This window comes from Lontra canadensis, unplaced genomic scaffold (genome assembly GCF_010015895.1).
Source record: "Lontra canadensis isolate GAN:19392208 unplaced genomic scaffold, GSC_riverotter_1.0 scaffold124, whole genome shotgun sequence".
NCBI classification, from domain to species: domain Eukaryota; kingdom Metazoa; phylum Chordata; class Mammalia; order Carnivora; family Mustelidae; genus Lontra; species Lontra canadensis.
This window is the reverse complement of record NW_022631118.1, coordinates 1,503,161-1,523,081: the sequence shown is the minus strand read 5'-3', so window position 1 is coordinate 1,523,081 and position 19,921 is coordinate 1,503,161. Positions and strand designations below refer to the sequence as shown.

The 19,921-nt window shown below is 49.5% G+C and overlaps 1 protein-coding gene across 10 annotated transcripts in view; it reads left to right on the top strand.

Moving 5' to 3' along the window:
- ATP2B2 (ATPase plasma membrane Ca2+ transporting 2) overlaps window positions 1-19,921 on the top strand; it is a 363,982-nt gene that overhangs the window by 314,024 nt on the left and 30,037 nt on the right. For 8 of the 10 annotated variants that reach the window (XM_032841666.1, XM_032841665.1, XM_032841664.1 and 5 more), the window contains 4 exons: window positions 2,331-2,372; window positions 3,222-3,380; window positions 6,005-6,219; window positions 9,506-9,748. In XM_032841666.1, the coding sequence (XP_032697557.1) occupies window positions 2,331-2,372; window positions 3,222-3,380; window positions 6,005-6,219; window positions 9,506-9,748 (659 nt within the window). The remainder of the gene's footprint in view (window positions 1-2,330; window positions 2,373-3,221; window positions 3,381-6,004; window positions 6,220-9,505; window positions 9,749-19,921) is intronic. The other 2 variants (XM_032841672.1, XM_032841674.1) reach the window with 1 other exon arrangement.

Here is a 19,921-nt window from a genome sequence, read left to right as displayed (position 1 = left end):
TCTGCCCAAGTTCCCCACCCCAGCTTCCCTGCAACAGCCCCCTCTCCCGGGTCATGCACGGAGCCAGGTCTGGCTGTCCACCCATAGTTCCAGGGGCCAGGCGAGCTCCACTTTGGCTGAGAAAAGCCCTTGGCTTCTGAGAAACCAGGCCATGTGCGCAGAAGCACCCCCACAACACTGCTCCCTCCCTTGAACATATGCACTAGTGATTATCTTTCTGGCCACGTGATCACTACGGAAATAAAAGAGGAAATTGCTAGCTTGGTTAATGGGCGCACACATGGGCTATTGCATTTGATAATATGCAATGCAAATAAGGCCCCTTTGTGTCTTCTAGAACCAAGTATGGAAGAGGAGTCCTCCCATGCCCTTTAGCCCAGTTAGTAAAATTATTTTTAAAAATAAAGATAATTATTGTAGTTCATTCCTGTTGGCTCTAAAAAGGTTTTTTCTGTTTTGTTTTTAATCCAGCAAAAAGAACTTTGCAATAGAGCAATGGGGGCCTTCTCTTTCCGCCCCCAGGGTGGGTCCCTGACCATTTGCCGTGAGAGGCAGTGGGAACAGCCCAACATTTCCCCTGGAGAGGTAGCACGGGGCTGGGATCCAGGAAAGCCACTTCTCCCCTCCGAGTCACTTTCAGCATGATCTGGTGTGGGTGAGGACAGTGTTGTGGAACCAGTAAGGCAGCCACAGGGTTATCATCAGGACACTCCAGAAATGAGAGCTGTCTCTGAACCTCTCTTGGCCTCAGTTTTCTCATCTGTAAAATGGGAGTGCTTAGACTCCCTCCCATCCCACCCACAGGGTATTGGAGAGATGAGCAAGAGAGGAACCCTACAAACTGCAGAATGCTAAATGGGCAAGTGGTTATGACTAAGGCCACTGTCAGGTGCTCCAGAAGCTGAATGTTGCTTCCCTATTTTACAGAGGTGGATGTTGAGACTGGGAGAGGTAAAGCCACACAGCTAGTTCATGTCCAAACAGGGGCACACAACCACCTTGATGACCCTCCTCTGGATTCAGATTAGCTGAGAGCTAGCTGCCTTCTTCTCAGCTGGGGTGGAAACATAGATGGGGCCAGCTCTCCGTTAACCCTGGGGACTGGGGCAGGTCATCTGTCTCTCTGAGCCTCAGTTTGTCATCTGGAAGTGGGTGCAGGGCAGGAGTGCCCTTGTAGGGATGTGATGTGGGTTAGATGAAATCATGGAGGTTCTATATGCACCTGGCACGTGGTGGGTTCTCACAGAACGTGAGCTGTGAGAATCACCTTCACAGCAAATGGCCAAGGGCGGCTGACCTCCACAGACTCCTCCCAAGGTAGCAAGGCCTGTGGGCAGAGCTCTGAGTGAGCTCAGAGGACAGGCCAAGGGGACAGGAGGAAACCTCCTCTCTGTAGTGCCAGCAGTAAAGGCAGGTGTCTCAGCTGCCAACGAGGGGCTGCCAGTACGGCCCACGCTGCAAACCCAGCCCACAAGACTCTGGCCGAGACTGGAGCAGGCTGGGGGGACTCCCAGGCCGCCCTGATTAGGAGGTGAGCAGCCCCAGACTCAGCCCTTTCCCCAGCACTGGCATGCAGGGCCAGGGCAGGGGGGCACCCGGAGGAGCCCACCAGCCCTACTTGCCTGTCTGCTAGGGCCCAGGCTGGTCAGCCTCAGAATAAAGAGCATACACCCAAGTGGAGGGAGGGGTCGGCAACTCCCCAGTGGGGGCAGTGCTTGGGGCCCCTCAAAGCCTCCCACTAGGGAGCTCTTGCTCACCCTTGGCATGGGTCACTCTCAGTGGAGCTGGGGGTGGGGGGGTCGTCCTTGCTGTGGCTTCACACTCCTCCAGATGGACAAGGAGAAAGCAAAATTCTACATACATCACTCCTGGAGCCAGGAACTTAGGAACACATTGACCAAAGTCCTCCCCTTTCTAGAATGTGTGTGTGTGTGTGTGTGTGTGTCTTTCATTTCCTTTGCCTCCTCTCAGCCCACCAAAGCACTGACCAAATTAATCACTGGGGACCTGAGGACCTCTCTGCTTCCTGCCAGTCAGCTCCGGTCCTTTTACCCTCAAAAGCAGTCATTTACTCAGTACCCTCAGGGCTGAAATAACTCCCACTGAAGCTCTCTCTCCAAGCCCCCAGAGAATCAGGACAGAGCCTGCAGCTAGTGCAGTGGCCAGGTTTCTTCTTGTCTCAGGCCACCCCAGCGTCCCCGTGTGGAGGGACGGAGTCGGCCCGGCCCTTCCTCCATCTGTGACATGAATGTCGGTGGCCCTGTTGCGTCTGTGATGATCGACGTGTGTTGTCTGTTCTCTGTTGTCTGTTAAAATTCTTTGTCGTGTAGGTAAAATGCAGGATGGCAATGTGGACGCCAGCCAGAGCAAAGGTAACCCTTTTGTATTCACCGGCTTCTGGGGTCCCTGCTGCCCCTCCCCCACTGGCTCTGAGAGCCAGGCTAGAAGCAGTCAGGTCTGTGCCTGCAGGTGCCTGGCATTGGGGGGGAGGGGTCGGGGAGGGGGTGGCTGTGATTCACATGGTAGCAGGCCCACTGGAGACATCACCCATGAGGACAGGGGCCACCTGTGAGCCAGCTCTTCCCCAGCCTTTGAGCTAGGCTACCCATTTTGCTGAAGACTTGAAGCTGGTTCTTTGGAATCCTGAGGGGCTAAGGGGTAAGGCCCCAGACCCACCAGTCAGTCCTTCACCGAAGGAAGAGGAGGCTTGGCACCCAAGGATAAGGACACTTTCTTTTATCTTTTAAGCCCCCTTTGTGTCCCTCTTCTCTGGTGACTATTAATATCCCAACAACATACTCAAGAACCCCCTGGGGAAGGCCATGGCTATCTGTTTTGTCTAAATGTGGCGAAAGCTGAGGGGCCATTTGGGGAAGGATCTCTGGGCTTCTTCAGGCCCAGTGGGGACCCCAGCCTACACCTGCTGGGAACCCAAGAACTGTGTCACTCCCTATTCATACTTGGATTCCAGGTTCAAGGCAGTCCCTGGCCCTGGGACTAGGGTCTCCAGCTGGAAGAAGCAGACCCCGTATCACAGGGTGTCTGTGCCAGCCATGCAGGGGTCCAGACAAGGGAGTGAGTGTCTCAGCACACTCCCCTGGGCAGGCAGGGTGGGTGCCAGTATGCCCACCCTGCAGGCTGACCTGGCTGTGTGCGCGTGTGCGTGTGTGCGTGCATGTGTGTGCGTGTGTGCGTGCATGTGCATACTCTGCCCCCTACAGCCAAACAGCAGGATGGGGCCGCCGCCATGGAGATGCAGCCCCTCAAGAGTGCGGAGGGCGGCGACGCTGATGACAAAAAAAAGGCCAACATGCACAAGAAGGAGAAATCCGTGCTGCAGGGCAAGCTCACCAAGCTGGCTGTGCAGATCGGCAAGGCAGGTAAGCATGCAGCCTCCGTGGACAGTGCACAAGGGGACATGGGGTACACAGAGGGACCCCAGCCAGGGCCCCGCTCCGAGCTGGCTCTCAGTTGCCTCATCTGCAGAGTGGGGGCTGTATTAGGGCTCTTGACTGGCCCCCCGACCCCGGCTGCCATGCAAAGGAAAGATTGAAGAGGTTGAGGGCCATGCTAGAAGCCCAGTGAGAAGCCTCCTATCTGAGCCTCAACACAAGCCTGATCCCCACCAAGCTGGGAGCTCCAGGTGATGGCTGGTGGTGGCCCCTCCAGCCCAGGAAGCTGAGCTCAGCTGCAAGACCAGCCCTGCCCGTCTGACATGGCCTTGGCCTCTCATCCTGCATGAGGACACGCAAACACCAAGGCCTCCCCACCTGGCTGTCTCCCGGCTCTAATTATAGGCACCACAGTGTGGAGAAGGGAGGCAAATTACAGGCTTGGCTGTCTATATTTAAACTAGGGGCCTGGTGATAGCTCCCGGCTGCTGGGAGCTTGGCTTCCCACCCCTGCGACTGTCAGATGGGGATAGAGCCCGCTCTGAAGTCCCACAGCTGGAGATGGGATCGGGGGAGCGATGGGCCCAGGGATTTCCTCCAGCCTTGGCATACAGCAGACTCTGCAGAGCCACAGTACCGCCACTGGGGGGCAGGGAAAGGAGCGATGAGAACCACCCACAGCCTTCAAAGCCCTTGCTCACCCCCCTCCCCCTCCTCAGCCTTGCCAAGAATGGAGTTCGGGGTCAAACACTTCTAGGTTCACATCCCACCTCTGCTTCCCTCTTGGGCTGAATTCCCTGAAGCAGAGTCTGAGGTGGATCGGTGCAGGATTTTTAGGGGCAAGGGTGCTCTCCTGTGAGACCTGTAAAGGGTAAGAGACTCAATAGGGCCACAGAACAAGCCAGATACTTCCTGGAGAAATCCCCGTCTCTGCCTACCTCTGCAGGGTCTGTCTGGTCTCGCAGCAAGGGGTCTGGGCTGTTGGACCCTCCACCTGAGCCATTGAATACTGGCCATCAGATTGGGGTGGGGTGCCGTCCCAGATATGTCCTGACAGGAGACAGTGCTCTCTGAAGTGTGGACTTCCTCTGGCAGAGTCCGCAGCTGTGCACAGCCTCTGCAGCACCTGCACAGTGCCTACAGCTCCCCGAACGGGCCAGGGGGTCTCAGGGGATCCGAGCAGATAGCCACCCACATCTCCTAACTCTGTAGTGTTCTCGGGCCTGTGACCTTGGACAGGTCCCTTCCCTCGCTGACCTCAGTGTCCTCAGCTGAAAGAGGGCTCCCTGCTCTTTCCTCCATCCAAAACACTCTTTCTGCACGTCACCCTCTGGCTGATCCTTCTCATCATTCCCCATCTACTCAAGTATCACCTCCTCCAGGAAGTCTTCCCTGAACACCCTCGCTAAAATAGTCCCTCCCCACCAGCCCGTGTTGTTCTGTTTTCTTTTTTGAAGCTTGATTGAAGTACAATCAATATGCAAAAAATTATACACATGTAATGTACATCTTGATGAATTTGGACATGGGCGTACACCCATGATGCCATCACCACAAGCAAGGTATGAAACATATCCCCCAACTCCCAGAATTCCTGTGTTCTTTCCTGGGTTTTTCTGTTTTCCTTTGTTTGGGGTCAGAACACTGAAGAAGAAATCTAGCCTCTTACCCGTTTTTGAAGTTCACAATACCATATTGTTCACTGTTGGCCCCGTGGTGTCAAGCAGAGCTCTAGAACTTCTTTATCTTGCATAGCTGAAACTCTATACCCATTGAAAAACAACCCTCTCTCTCCCCCTCCCCACAGCCCCTGGCAACCAACCTTCCACTCTCTGCTTCTATGAGTTTGACTATTTCTATTCCTCATGTAAGCCCTTCTGTGTCTGCCTTCTCTCATCTAGCATCATGTCCTCCAGGCTCATCCATGGGGTTGCAAGTGGCAGGACTTCCTTCTTTTTTAAGGCTGAGTCATACTCTGCTGTGTGTCTGTGCCATGTTTTCTTGACCCATTGGTCTGCCGAGGGACACGTGGGTTGTTTTCTTACCGGTAGCCTGTGGGGCTCTCTGTCACATCGTCCTGCAGTTCTACACACCATTATCCCTACGTGGACAATCTTGTTCATGAGCTTTTTGCTTCTTGTCTGCCTCCCCCTCTGAAGTCTCAGCTTCTCAAGGGCAGGGAGTCTGTCCTCTCTAGGGCTGTGTCCCTTGTTCCTGAGTTAGGAGCTACTTGGTGCCTGGGCGGGTGAGTTGATAAATGGTACTAACTGCACATGAACGTGTGTGAGAACTATGCAGGGAGTTCAAACCGATTCCCATGGTCTCAGCACATATTTCCTGATCACCCGCAAGGTGTCGGGCACTGTGCAAGGGGCTTTACATGCATCCATCACTTTTGATCTTTGCAAAACCGTGTGAAATAAGCATGTATCCCCATTGCACAGAGGAGGAGACTGAGGCTCTGTAAGGCTCAAGGACATGCCCCAGGCCATAAAGCTATGAGATGTGGGTTAGGGTCCACCTAGCTAAGTGTTTGGTCCCCATCTCACTTCCCAGGGCCCCCACCCTCAGAAGAGCCCCTGAGCAGATCTGCCCCCCAACCCGTGTTACAGGTCTGGTGATGTCAGCCATCACAGTCATCATCCTGGTGCTCTACTTCACCGTGGACACCTTCGTGGTCAACAAGAAGCCGTGGCTACCTGAGTGCACGCCCGTCTACGTGCAGTACTTTGTCAAGTTCTTCATCATCGGTGTGACAGTGCTGGTGGTCGCCGTGCCAGAGGGGCTCCCTCTGGCCGTCACCATTTCACTGGCCTACTCGGTGAAGGTGAGAATGAGAGGACCGGCCGGCATAGCTTGGATCAGCTGCCCCCAGCCAGGGCTCTAGGGGTGGCCTGAGGGGCAAGCGCTGGGGCTGTGAGTAGAGCTAAGAAGAAGGAAGGGAGCACCCTGGAAGCTGGGAGATGAGACATATGTGGGAACCCAGAGCTCACATGTCCTCAGGGAGGCCTATAGCAGCCCAGAGGGCCACACCCTGGCTCCCGGGACAGCCATCATTCACCCCAGCCAAGTGTTGCCTTGCAGATACGGCCCCCCTGCATTGCCCACTCTTCACATTTTTTCCAGAGAAGCCAGAAAGCTGGACTTAATATAAGCTCTCTAGATTTTTAAACATTGATCATCAACTCCACTTTAAAAAAGAAAAAAAAAAAACATAAAAAGCAGACCCAAACCCAACCCCATCACACCAAATGTAAGGAGAAGTCTGAGGTCAAAGTCCCATGGAAGCTGTGATACTTCTGCAACTCGTCTCAGAGGTTGCTCCCTGAAGTTGGGAAGAGATGAGCCTAAAGCCAAAAGAAATCTGATTTAAGGAAACCCCCTCCACTCCGGGGATGGGCTGAAAAGGGAAGAGGTTTTAAAAGCAGTTTCATGAAGGGTGGTAAGTCCATGAAAGCTGACTGTGGACACTTGGGTCGGGGGGTGGGGTGGGTATTCCTAGTGCTCCCCAGATGGCAGAGCCCTGCCGCCCCCTGCTCCCAGGCCAAGGCCAACCATGGAGTCCGAACACTGGGCTGCGCATCTCAGTGGGTGCCTCAAGCTTGGGGCCTCATTCTCTGCTGTTGGCCGCATGGTTTTCCCACCTCGGAGGCCAGGGCTCTGCACTCCTGGTCCCCAGTGCCCCAACGCCAGGATGTTCCTACAAGAATGGAGCCCTGGGCATGTTTATAAACAAGGCATTGGCTCTGAGACATTGGCAGAGCTGCCGGAGGGCACGGCGGTGTCAGTTTCCAACTTGGAATTTGGACTGGGCTTGCCGATGTAATTTCATACAGAAAAGAGATCTCCAGGCAGATGCCAGAAAGTGGCAGCTCTGGGTAAAGGATATGGCCCTTATCACCTCCTTGTTTTAGGGTTCTTGAAGAAACTCCATCTCACAGACCAAAGACCAAACGGGTCACAACACAATGCTGCTTGGGGGTTTGGGCCCCAAAGATGGTGATTCTCATTAAGCCATGAGAGGGGACCCCCACGGCCACCCAGCCGAGCTCAGGGTGTCTTGAAAGTCACACAGAGGTAGTTTGGGGTGACCACATACAGAGCTTTTTAGGTCTCTGCACCTTCTGCCATTCACATCTCTGGCATCTGGTACCTTCAGCTGTCTTAGGTCATGTTACTTTTATAGTCACTTGATAAACTGAGTATAGCCCCAACCCAGGAGAGGCAAACACTCCCCTCTCTGAGCCTGGCATACCCACCCTGGGAGCCGACATCGAAAGAACAGAGATGACTCAGAGATGCAACGTGAGCCGTATGTGTGATTTTTAAATTCCCTCACAGCCATGTTCAAAGGAAAGAGTAAAAACAAAGAGGTGACGTTAATTTTAATAATATAATTTACTTCACCTTTAGTAATATAATTTCACCTTTATGTCCAAACATATTATGTTAGTAATCCAACATATAATCGATATACAAATAGCTAGTGAGATGTCTTTCATTGCCGTTTTCCTAATAAGTCTTCAAAAACCAACACATATTTTTACACGTACAGCGCATTTCACGTCAGACCAGCCACACTTCCAGGGCAGAGCAGCCGCCTATATATTCATTCTTAAGCCCAACAGACGAACCCTGTTCCGGCAGTACAGATGGGCAGGGGCACGATGGAATGACCCAGGCTGTGAAGTTAAACAGAGCCGGGCTCCAGTCTCAGCATTAACCCATATTAGGTATGTGATCCTGGTCAGATCACTTGGCTGTGGCTTTTCCATTGGCCAACGTGGAGGATCACCATCCCCAAAGGTTTCACAGGCCTCCTGTACCATCAGACTAGAAAATGAACCAGGAAGAACTTCGCCAGCCGTAAAGCGTATGGCAAATTCCTATTGCTACTGCTCCTGCATTCAACATACATGAGGTGTCACTATTATCGCAGGTTATAATAAGATTGCAATAGCATATAATTCTACCAATACTCATTTCTTCGTAACATGAACTGCTATTAAAACTATTCTAATGGTGCTCTTTTTTTACCCTTTTTATGAAGAGTTAGGATGGGGAGCAAGAACAAAGGAAACCAGATTACTAGGAACAGATGAGAACTTTGTCTGATTCAGCCTCTAGCAGCTTCTCTTGTCCCCCCCCCCTTGCCAGATAGGGTAACTGGGTCTGCAGGATCTATCTTAAGCATGACACTTGCTTGAGAATTACTTCATTTGCATGAGTTTGCTTGAGAACCTCGAAGAAGCTAGGAGTGAAGCTGGGAAGACAGAGAGGACGCGAATACCAGAAAATTCATAATAATATGTATGGTGGGATTTCATTTTTGCTATAAATTTAAGAAGAAAAGATGTCTATACATAAGATGTATCCGTTCTGGGTGATGGCATGAAGATGGATTTGTTTTCTTTTTTGTGTTTGTATATTGAAAAGAAATTTGTGACTTTTGTTATACAAGGTATAATATATATGCGATGCAGAAAAAAATCTGTAGATTTTTTTTAGAATCTATAGATTTTTTTAAAAGAAGGCAGTAAAAATCTCCTGTCATTCTACCATGCAGAAATAATAACCCTAAAATTTTGACATTTTTTCCAGATACTGTCCTATGTCTATAAACACATATATGTATCCTAAATTTATTTATTTTTGGTGGGACCAAAAATGACAATGAAAACCAGGCACCAGCAAAAGATTTGGGGAAAACAAAACAAAACAAAACAAAACAAAACAAAAAACCCGTAACCAAATAAAGGATGGCTACTTCTGTTAGGGTATAAGAGAAAAATATTTGAGGTCATTTTAAAAGACCCAACATTAATTTATCACCATTTTTTCTATCTTTTCCATAAGGAATACAGATTCTAAAAAAAAAAAAAAAAAAAGGTCAATTAATCAGATCTTTTAAGTGGTTTAATAAGGAAAGCGAATTAAAAGGCTGCACATACACAGATCTCCAATTCCACATCTTTGCACATGCGGGAAACCACGGGGCAGATGGCAGCAGCTCTGCACCTCTTACTGCATGCTTTCCCAGTGCCTACAACCCACTCCCTGGCCCCCCAGCTCCCTCTCCTCACTGTCACCCTCTCACCTGCCCCTGCCCCCAGAAAATGATGAAAGACAACAATCTGGTACGCCACCTGGATGCCTGTGAGACCATGGGCAATGCCACCGCCATCTGCTCGGACAAGACGGGCACACTGACCACCAATCGCATGACAGTTGTGCAGGCCTATGTCGGCGATGTCCACTACAAGGAGATCCCTGACCCCAGCTCTATCAACACCAAGACCTTGGAGCTGCTCGTCAATGCCATTGCCATCAACAGCGCCTACACCACCAAGATTCTGGTGAGTGGTGCAGCCTCCACTGGAGGAACCAAGGTCTGCGGGGTGACGCAGAGACACCAGGCAGATTGAATGATGTGTTTCCTATTTTTGAATCCTGCTGATGTATTTGGGGTGGTCATATAGCAAGCAACTTGTTTCTTTTTGATTTAGCAATGATGTTTATATGAGCCCCCAAAAATGTTAATTGCGTTTTTTAGATCCTGTCATTGTCCTCCTTGCAAAAACAAAACACTATTAGTTGGCTTTTGCTACATAACCACAGTAGTTCCCCTTTCAGTTACGGGTGGTCAGCCTCAGCCTATAGCAGCTGACCCTCCTTCTGACATATCGTCCGAAGGTCAAGAGTAGCCTCATGATTTATGGCACAGGCTGTACCCTTCTCCACTTCAGCTCAGCACATAGGCACTTTATCATCTCCCAGTAGCACGAGAAGGGTGAGTACAATACAGTAAGATATCTAGAGAGCGACCACATTCACATAACTTTTACTACAGTATATTGTAATAATTGTTCTATTTTATTATCAGTTCTTAATCAGTTGTTAATCTCTTACTGTGTCTAATTTATAAATTAAACTTTATCACGAAGATACATGTCTAGGACAAAACATAGTATATATAGGGTTTGGTACGATCCACAGATTTGGGCATCCCCTGGGGGTCTTGAAACATATCCCCCCAAAATAAGCAGGGACTACTGGACTCCAAAACTTTGTGGCTCCAAAACCAAACTGTATTTAGTGCACAATTCTGTGGGTGGGCTCTTCCACTGTCCATGGGACTCCCTCTCACATCTGCAGCTGTGGTGGCTCAGGTGGACAGCTCTGCTGATCTCAGCAGCACGGTAGGCTGGGCTGGGATGGCCTCAGCTGGGATGGTTCATCTTGGCTCCGTGTGGTCCCAGCTCTTCCAGCAGGCTGGTCTGGGCTGGTTTACAGTGTCATCTTGGTGCATCCTGTTGGCCAAGGCAAGCCAAGAGGCTAGTGCAGATTCAGGGAATGGAGAAATAGACTCCATCTCTTAATGGGAGGAACTACAAGATCACACTGCAAAAGGCATGGATTTAGAGAGGGAACTAATTTGGCCATTTTCAGAAAGGATCTACCACCAATGACATTGTTGTTGTTAGTAATAGTAGCAGTATCACAAATTCCGATAAGAATTCTCACATTCCTCTCTCAGCTAAGCTGTGTAGACTCATCTTGCTGTGATCCCTATTTGGTTTAGAAGCACAGATGGCCTTTTTGTAATTAACCAATATTTATTTGGATGAAGAGAAACACGGAATTGTCCATCCAGAGGTCAGTCGGCAGCCAGATGTAGGACATCTGTAGTGGGAGCATCTAGGTGAGCGGCTGGGCTTTTTTCCTTGCCTCCCAAATGTGCCCTAGCCCTGACCTCTCCCTTCTGTCCCAGAGCCAGCTTGAAGCATCATGGTCAGGCTGGGTTGTGGGAGCCGCCAGGAGTTTATCCAAATGGGGAGGAGAGTGTGACTCAGCAGCAAGGGGCTGAGGGCTGGTGGGAGAAAGGGGAGGAGGCAGCTTCTGCCTCCAGACACTGGGACTGCAAGGTCTGCACTGTCCAGGGCCGAACAGCCACCCACATCACCCCAGAACTGCAGGCTGAGGGAGGCCCCCAGAGGAGAGGAGAAAGTAGGTCGGGAGGACGCATATGGAGGGGTGACCAAGAGCCCCTGGGGTAATGCCAGAAATGATGACGTTTTGTCTTCTTCCCACCCCACCCCACCCTAATTTGGGAATCAAGGGAACTCAGCAGTGTTTTATTCTGTTCCCCAGGCCTTCCTAAAATAACCGAGATGCTGTTAATGATCTTGTCCTGCAGATGTGGCAGAGAAGGGAGCAGGGCAATTCCCAGAGCAGGCTTCGGAGGATGGGGTGGCTGCAGGGGCACAGCCCTGCCAGGTGGGCTTGGATTGAGATGTAGGTTATGTAATCACATTAAAAAAAAAAAAAAAAAGCTGTTTTGGGGTCTGCCAGGAGAGCTGAGGAGACATCTCAATTAGATGTGTTGCATGGCACTGGAGGCAAAGCTAGAATCTCATTTCCAGATGTTGGTCGGGTCCATGTGGCTTAAAGGACAGGGGTCAGTCCGTCTACCTGGGGAGGTATAGCTGCTGAGACTGGAGAGGTCAGGCACCCAGGAATTGGAATCCTTGGTTTGTAATCAGGCTGTCACTTACCTCTCAGGCACCAGTGTTGCCTGATGTGCTTTGAACCCTAGCATTCCAGGACTCCTGTATCTCTTCTATCCGGATCTTTACTGAAAACCCCCTAGCCACATGGCTGTCCTTGCTGGGTTCTGATGGTCCTCCATGTAGAAGGGACAGCAGAGTCCCCTGGTATGACAAGGTAGTTAAACTCATCCTCTGGAGCCAGGCAGCCTGGGTTCAAATCCCTCTGTAGCTACAAGAATGCAAACAAGTTCCTTAACCTCTCTGTGCCTCAGTTTCCTGGGGGAAATGATAGGATTTTTGTGAGGATGAAATGAGTTAGTAGGTGAAAAGTGCTTCGCACAATGCCTGGCTCGTATTCAGCACCATGTATGGTTAGTGTTGTCATTATTCAGCAACAAGATCACCCTTTGAAAGGGGAATCCATCTATAGCAATGCTGAGGCTAACAATAATTAACAGAAGCATCAGAGCTTCAGAGGAAAATGATCTTACCCAGAGTCACGCAGCCAACTAGGGACAAAGCCAACTTATAGATACTCCAAAGCCAGCTGTTGAGTAGGGTGCCAGACCGGGCTCTTGGTCACTGAGACCAGTCCTGCAGCACCTTTATCATAAGGTGGTCTCAGAAAAGAAGGCCTGGGGTCCAGATTCACAGCCAGAGACTGCCAGCCATATAGGACAAATGTTCTCTGAGGGACTGTCCTCCCAGGCCCAGAGGACTCCTGAGAAAAATCAGGGGCTACTTAGTCCAGAGTGGAAGTCCAGCCACCCTCCAAACCAGGCTAGGAAATCTAGACAATAGCACTTCCTAAAGCACACAAGGCAGGTAAAGGCAGACAGTGTCCTCCCCACACCCCCTATCCATCAACTTTGGTAAGGAAATGAACCTGGTCTGAGAAAATCAGACAGGGCTGTGTTTCCTCCCCTGTGAGAGCACTGACTCTCCCATGTCTTCTTATTCTCTGACATAGACAACGTGGGCTCGTTGAGAGGGAGAAACACATTTGTGTCATCTCTGTTCCCCCAGGCATGGCTCCTGGGAAGTACAGGTTGGGTGGGTGAGGTAAGTGAATTGATCAGTGAATAAATGTATAGATATATAATCAATGAGATGAGCTTTACGTAGGGAGATGGATGGATGGGTGATGGATGGGTAGATGGATGGATGGGTGGATGGTTAAATGGATGAGTGGATAAGTAGATGAGTAGATGAGTGTGTGGGCAGTGGATGGGTGAATATGAATTAATAAAATCCTCAGGACAGGACTATCCCTATGTTCTACTTTCCTGTTCTTGTGGCAGCAAGAGGTAGGAGTTGGCCCCCTCTCTGTCCCATGGCCAACACCAGTGCTCTGTCGCTTCCTCCAGCATACTGAGCTTCTTCTGCAGCTGCCCCCAGCTCTCTAGTCTATACTAATCTAGAGACCTCCCAATTAGCTAGCACCTTTCATTCTTAAAAAGCAAATACAGAAAAACAACCTACTTGAGTATTTCTAGTGTAGTTTGTATGAGCATCATCTCCATGGACTCACAGGTCTTAGAGACCCTCTGGTCCAGCCCCCTCACTTTACTCTGAGACCCAGAATTAGGAAGGGACTTGTCCCAAATTTCCCCGTGGGCAACTGAAGCTGGAATGCAGATGTCCTGACACCTAGTCCAAGAATCTGTAAGGTTTGGCTCTGAAGTCCAGCAAAACAAGGTTCAAACCTCATCTCCAGCACTTACCACCTGTGTGACCCCAAGCAAGTTACTTAACTCCTTTGAGCTTCTGCTTCCCAATCTGCAAATCTGTAAAGTGAATATATAATTAATTCTAGTTGCTAACATTCACTTAGCCAGGCTCCATGCTAAGAACTTACCCCCATGTAGCCCTTGTACAATGATCCCACGAAGTAGGTGACCTCACATGTCTAATTCATAGATCAGACACCGAAGCTGGGAGAAGTGAAAAACCATGCTTGGAGTTCCAGAGCAGATAAGAGGCTGAGCCAGGATTAGAACCCAGCCCAGAGCCCATGCAGCTCACCAGCCTTTCCTGCCCAACTCATGTGTCTGCACCTTTGCCTGGAGACAGCTTCAGAGCCACTGTGAAGGTCAGATGAGAAAATATGTATGTCCTCGCACAGCGCCTGACAGGTAGCAAGCACTCAGGCCACGTTAGTTATTTCTCTTATAACTTCTATTATTATTCCCAAGCCATATCCTCTGTTGTTTATTTTGCCAGTCCCTGTCTTGCCTGACCCTCCACCTCCCTTCCAGGGAATCAGGGCAAATAGGACCATTCCCATCTTGCAGCTAAAAACACTGAGTGTAGAAATATCAAGAAAGCTGCTCAGGATTGCTCCTGACCGCCAAGAGGCTGATTTGGACCCAGAGAATTCCAGAGGAGTTTACCAAGCAGGCAAGGGCATTCCAGGCAGGGGCACTTTGCTGCCAAGGCCTGGAGACCTGACGATGTTTGGCTCATTCAGGTGATCTGTGGCCTGAGCACTTCTCTGGGGCTGGAATAATGAGAGCCAGGACTGGGGGGGCGTGGGGGACAACTAGGTGGCACCTGATAAGCCCTTAAAAGGATTCTGCTCACGGCACTCAGGAAAAGCAGCCCAGGCACATGTGGAGAGTGGTGTGAGGCCGAGGCTGCTGGCCAGGAGGCCTGGTAAAGCGGCCCAGGAACCCCATGCTCCATCCTTTCTGAGGATGACAAAACTTTCTTCCCTGTCTTATTTCAAATCATTAGGAACTAAACTTGCCCTCTGAGAGAAGTTATGTGAATCATCCTTGAGTCAGAAATTGCTCCCCTGCCACAGAAATCCTGGCACACCCTCAGATTTGCTCTGTTGTCTCCGACCCTTTGAACATCAGGACTTCTGCTCGCTCCTTCCCATCGCCCTGCTGCTTCTCAGAACCACAGCTGCGCTTTAAGGTGGAAGGACCTCCTTCCTCACTTGTGAGGCCTTGTGCTTTTTCGGGAAAGCATTCTCCTTTCCCAACCGTGTATGTTCTGCCTGCTGAACTCACCCAAGCAGACCTTAAGTTCATGTTTTGCGAGACCTCTTTCGAAGTAGGTTGACACTGCAGTTAACATCTGAATTATTAAGCTGAGGATAGGGACTTGTGGAGCAGAATTATTGGAAGTTCATGGCATATTTCTGAACACATACACTGTTGAGAGAAAAACAAGTCTCTCTGGAGCAGTTCAGGAGGAAGGAGCAAAAATGGGTTTCCTGGCAGGATGGTCTTCCTGAATAAGTCAGCCACACTTCACCTAATTAGAAGCCCCAGGCCCTCAGGGCACCTCATTCCTAAGCTGAGGTGGCCGTGATGCCACCTTACCCCAGGGAGCCCCAGTAGTCCTCAAAGGCAGGAAGGAGCTACTTAATTGTATTTCCCATGTCTTAGAACTTGGGCACTTAGAGAAGGACTCCAGGAAGCAGAGACCAACCTTGAACCCAGATCTCCCGTCTCTAAACCAGGGCTCCATTGAATATCCCAATGAGCCTCAAAGTCCCCAAGTCAAACCACACTCTGAGAGTGGGCTCCGGCCAAGCCAGGGCAGCCAAAAAGTGTGGAAAACTCAGGAGGTGACTTTGCGGGGTGCTAAGATGGGAAGGTGGGGTGGGCTATGGTTCTGGTAGGTGAAATGGCAGGGGCCCATGTGTTGAACTCAACAACTATTTCAGTTGTTTTGGTTTGTGTTGTTTTTGCAAACACCATCTCTGGGAGAAGAATTAGAAGCTAATAGTCCCAAATGGGAAATTTGGATTTTTAACAGAGCTGTTAATCCCTACATCACACCCTGTCACCCCACATATGTCCAGGCACACACACACCACACACACCGCACACACCACATTCACACCATGCACATGCCACATACCACACACCATCACACACATGGCATGAATATACACACACACCTGCACACACACCACACATCCAATTAATTACACACACCACACACACCATGCATTACACCTACCACACCATGCACACCACACACATGCACTGAACACACCACACACACACCATGTACACGCCACACACCACTACACACACCATGCACATACACACATATGCGTACACACAACACACATACAATTGCATACACACGTCATACAACTGCAGTCACACACCATACACACACACACCACACACAACTGCATATATATGCACACCACACACATACAACTGCACACATACCACACATACAATTACACATACCACACACATATACAGTTACATACACACACCATACAACTGCACACACACACCATATATAAACACACACACACAACTGCATATATATACACACCATACACATACAACTGGACACACTATGCACATACATACCACGTGTGTTTACAGCTGTACATATACACAGCTACACTCACACACATCACACACATACAGCCACACACACACACTACACATACAATTACCCATAAAACTGCACACACCACACACAGACACAGCTGCACTGCTGAGCCTGGGAAGGTCCACAAGGAGTCTGCTTTCTGGGAGTAGGTCTCCCCAGGGCGTCTCAGCCAGTCCTGCTGTCCTGGCCACTCACACTGATCTGCCTTCCCAGCCTCTGGGAAAGAACCCAGGGCTCTGCTGCCTCATGTACCTTGGGAGGCCTAGCACCGAGAAGCTCCTGGGGAGACAGGCCTTTAGAGGAGAATTCTGGAAGCCAAAGATCCACCCTGTCTGGCCTTCCACGGGCAGCCCCCCACATGGACAAGCACAGAATTACTCATGTATTGTTTCCACAAATATTCACTTGTTACCGCATAGTGGGAGACAGACACATTTCCCCCCATCCCCTTGGACTCTAAATCAATCATCAACCAGTTCACTAGTTAACCAGAGATCTCCAGGGCTAGTGGAGACAGGAAGGACTCTGGGGAGAGCATGTGCTGTGGGCTCAGAGCTGAGAACATGGGGGTCAAATCCTAGATGGGCCGCTGACTAGCGGTGTGAGCTCACCTCTCTGGGCCTCCCCGCACACAGCTGTGAAGTGGGAGCACTCTCGCTGGCCTACCCGGGCGCTGAGGGGGCACACCCCGACCACGCATGTGACAAGCCCGATAAAGGACAGGGCTGATCGACATTCAAACAGTGGCCACTGCTGCTGGGGTTAAGTTGGTTGGTGGTTCATCCGGGCACGGGGGTGGGGGCAGTGCCTGTTGAGGGGTGAGGAGGAGCGGGCTAGGCCACCAGAGAGGGCCAATTGGCAGTGGCAGAAAGTTGTTTTCTATCCGCTCCTAGAAGCATCATCATATGGCACGTGCTACAGTTTACTATGCTGGGTTGTTTGGAGGGACTTTCTGGAGGTTTCTAAGCAGTAAAACACCTGTAACATCAAATGAACCATCTAAACTGTTTTTAAGTGGCATTAAGTACATTCTGGTTGTGCGACCATCCCCACCATCCATCCCAGAACCTTTCATCATTCCAAACTGAAACTCTGTCCCATCAAAAACGAACTCCCCATCCCCCCCCCAACAACCAGCCCCTGGTCCCCACCATCCTACTTTCTGTTTCTCTGAGTCTGACTCTTCTAGGCAGATAGTACATGTGGAATTCTACAGTGTCTGTCCATCTGTGACTGGCTTATTTCACTTGTAATGTTCTCAGGGTTTATCCATGTGGTCACATGTGTTAGAATTTCCTTCCGTTTTAAGGCTGGTTAATACTCCCTTGTATGTCTGGACCACTCTTTATTTATCCATTTATTTGTCTATGGACACATGGATTGCCCCCACCTCTTGGCTTTTGTGAGTAATGGCGTCATGAACATGGGTATACAAATGTCTTTTGAAGTTCCTGCTGCCAATTCTTTCAGGGTGGGTGTGTATATATATATCCAGAAGTGGAATGCTGGATTATATGGGAATTCCATGTTTAATCTTTTGAGGAACTACCATCCTGTTTTCCACAGCGGCTGCACCTTGTCACCTTCCTACCAACAGCACACAGAGCTGCGATTTCTTTACACGCTCACCAACACTTGTTTTCTGCTTTGGCTTTTTCTAGTAGCCATCCAAATGAATGTGAGGTGGTACAGGCTAGTTATGCTTCTTTTTTTTCTTTTTATTTTTCTTTTTCATTTTTTTTTGAAATTTTTTTTTTAAGATTTTAGTTATTCAGTTGACAGACAGAGATCACAAGTAGGCAGAGAGGCAGGCAGAGAGAGAGGGAGAAGCAGGCTCCCCGCTGAGCAGAGAGCCCGATGCAGGGCTTGATCCCAGGACCCTGAGATCATGACCTAAGCCAAAGACAGTGGCTTAACCCACTGAGCCACCCAGGCGCCTCTCTTTTTCTTTTTTTTAACTAGGCTTCCCACCAGCATTGAGCCCAATGTGGGGTTTGAACTCATGACCCTGAGAGCAAAATCTGAGCTGAGATCAACAGTTGGAGGCTGGGGTGCCTGGGTGGCTCAGTGGGTTAAGCCTCTGCCTTCGGCTCAGGTCATGATCCCAGGGGCCTGGGATCGAGTCCCGCATTGAGCTCTCTGCTCAGCGGGGAGCCTGCTTCTCCTCATCTCTCTCTGTCTGTCTCTCTGCCTACTTGTGATCTCTCTCTCTGTCAAATAAATAAATAAAATCTTAAAAAAAAAAAAAGAGTTGGAGGCTTAACCAACTGAGCCACCAGGCATCCCTAGCTGCACTTTGTTTTCATCTCATTTTTGCAGATGTTGTTTATAACTTGTAGTTCTTCTAGTCATCATTCCTTCCTCTTGGCTCTATTTACCCCCCCCCCAGAACCGCAAACAAGAACATGAATTTTCCTCTCAAAATTATGCCTAGTGGCAGCATCCAGCATTCCCAAAGGGCTCCATACAACAGGGAAATGTGTTGAATGAAGCTCTGCGCTAGGAGCCAGGGGCCTGGGGACAGCCCCAGATCTGCCCCTTTGTAGGTCTGTGACCATGAGCAAGTCACTTCCCTGCCAGGCCTGCTTCCTGGCCATGAAAATGGAAACAATACCAAGGCCTTAACTTCCTTACAGAATCAGAGCCCTAGAGATAAAAAGGCTCACGGAAAGTCTACAGCAATAGCAAAACTTCCGGGTTTGTCAAGATCTAGGAAAAAAAAAAATCAAAAGAGAAAAGGGGTGGGCCCCTGCTTCATAGTATACACGTAGGCGATCTCGGAGCTCAAGTTCATGGAAACAAATTGAATTAACGTAGGAAGCAGCTCTGCCCCTTGCAACCATAGATTGTTTGAAATCCTTTTAGAGGAAAATTAAAATATTTCATAGAGGGTAATAAAATGCCGGGTATTTTGAAGGCATAACTGCTCAGCTCTCTTGGGCTAATAAGTAATTAGGCATTTTTATTTAAGTCCTCCATGTTGTCATTTTCTTTCATTAGTGGAGAGGGGACAAAAACTGTTGTGGAAAAGACATAAAATTCTGGAAATCACCAGAAGGTTAATTATAAAAATGTAGAAAAAGTTCAATGTAAGTAAAGAGGGGGTGCTGGATGGCTCAGTCCGTTGAGCGTCCAGCTCTCATTTCAGCTCAGGTCATGCTCTCAGGGTGGTGGGATCGAGGCCCACAATAGGCTTCTCACTGGGCGTGGAACCTGCTTAAGATTCATTCTCTCCCTCTCCCTCTGCCCCTCACCACTGCTCTCTTGCTTTCTCTGAAGTAAAAAAATAATAAATAAATCTTTAAAAATTAAAAAACAAACACATGAATTATGATAATAATTCATGCCCCTTTTAAGACAGAGATTCTTTCTGGGACAAGGGGTGGATTCTGCAGACAAGGAGGGATACACAGGGGGACTCACTTTTATCTGTCATGTTTCCCTTCTCCAGAAAGAAAAATCTGAAGCAAATAGGGCGTACTGCTCAGGTCCTACAAAGCTGAATGGAGGGTACACGAGTGTTTCTTTTCTCATTCTCTATCCAGCTTGTAGGTGTTGAAAGAGTTCATAATTTTTAAAAAGCTGATCTTGCTTAATTGCTTTCAT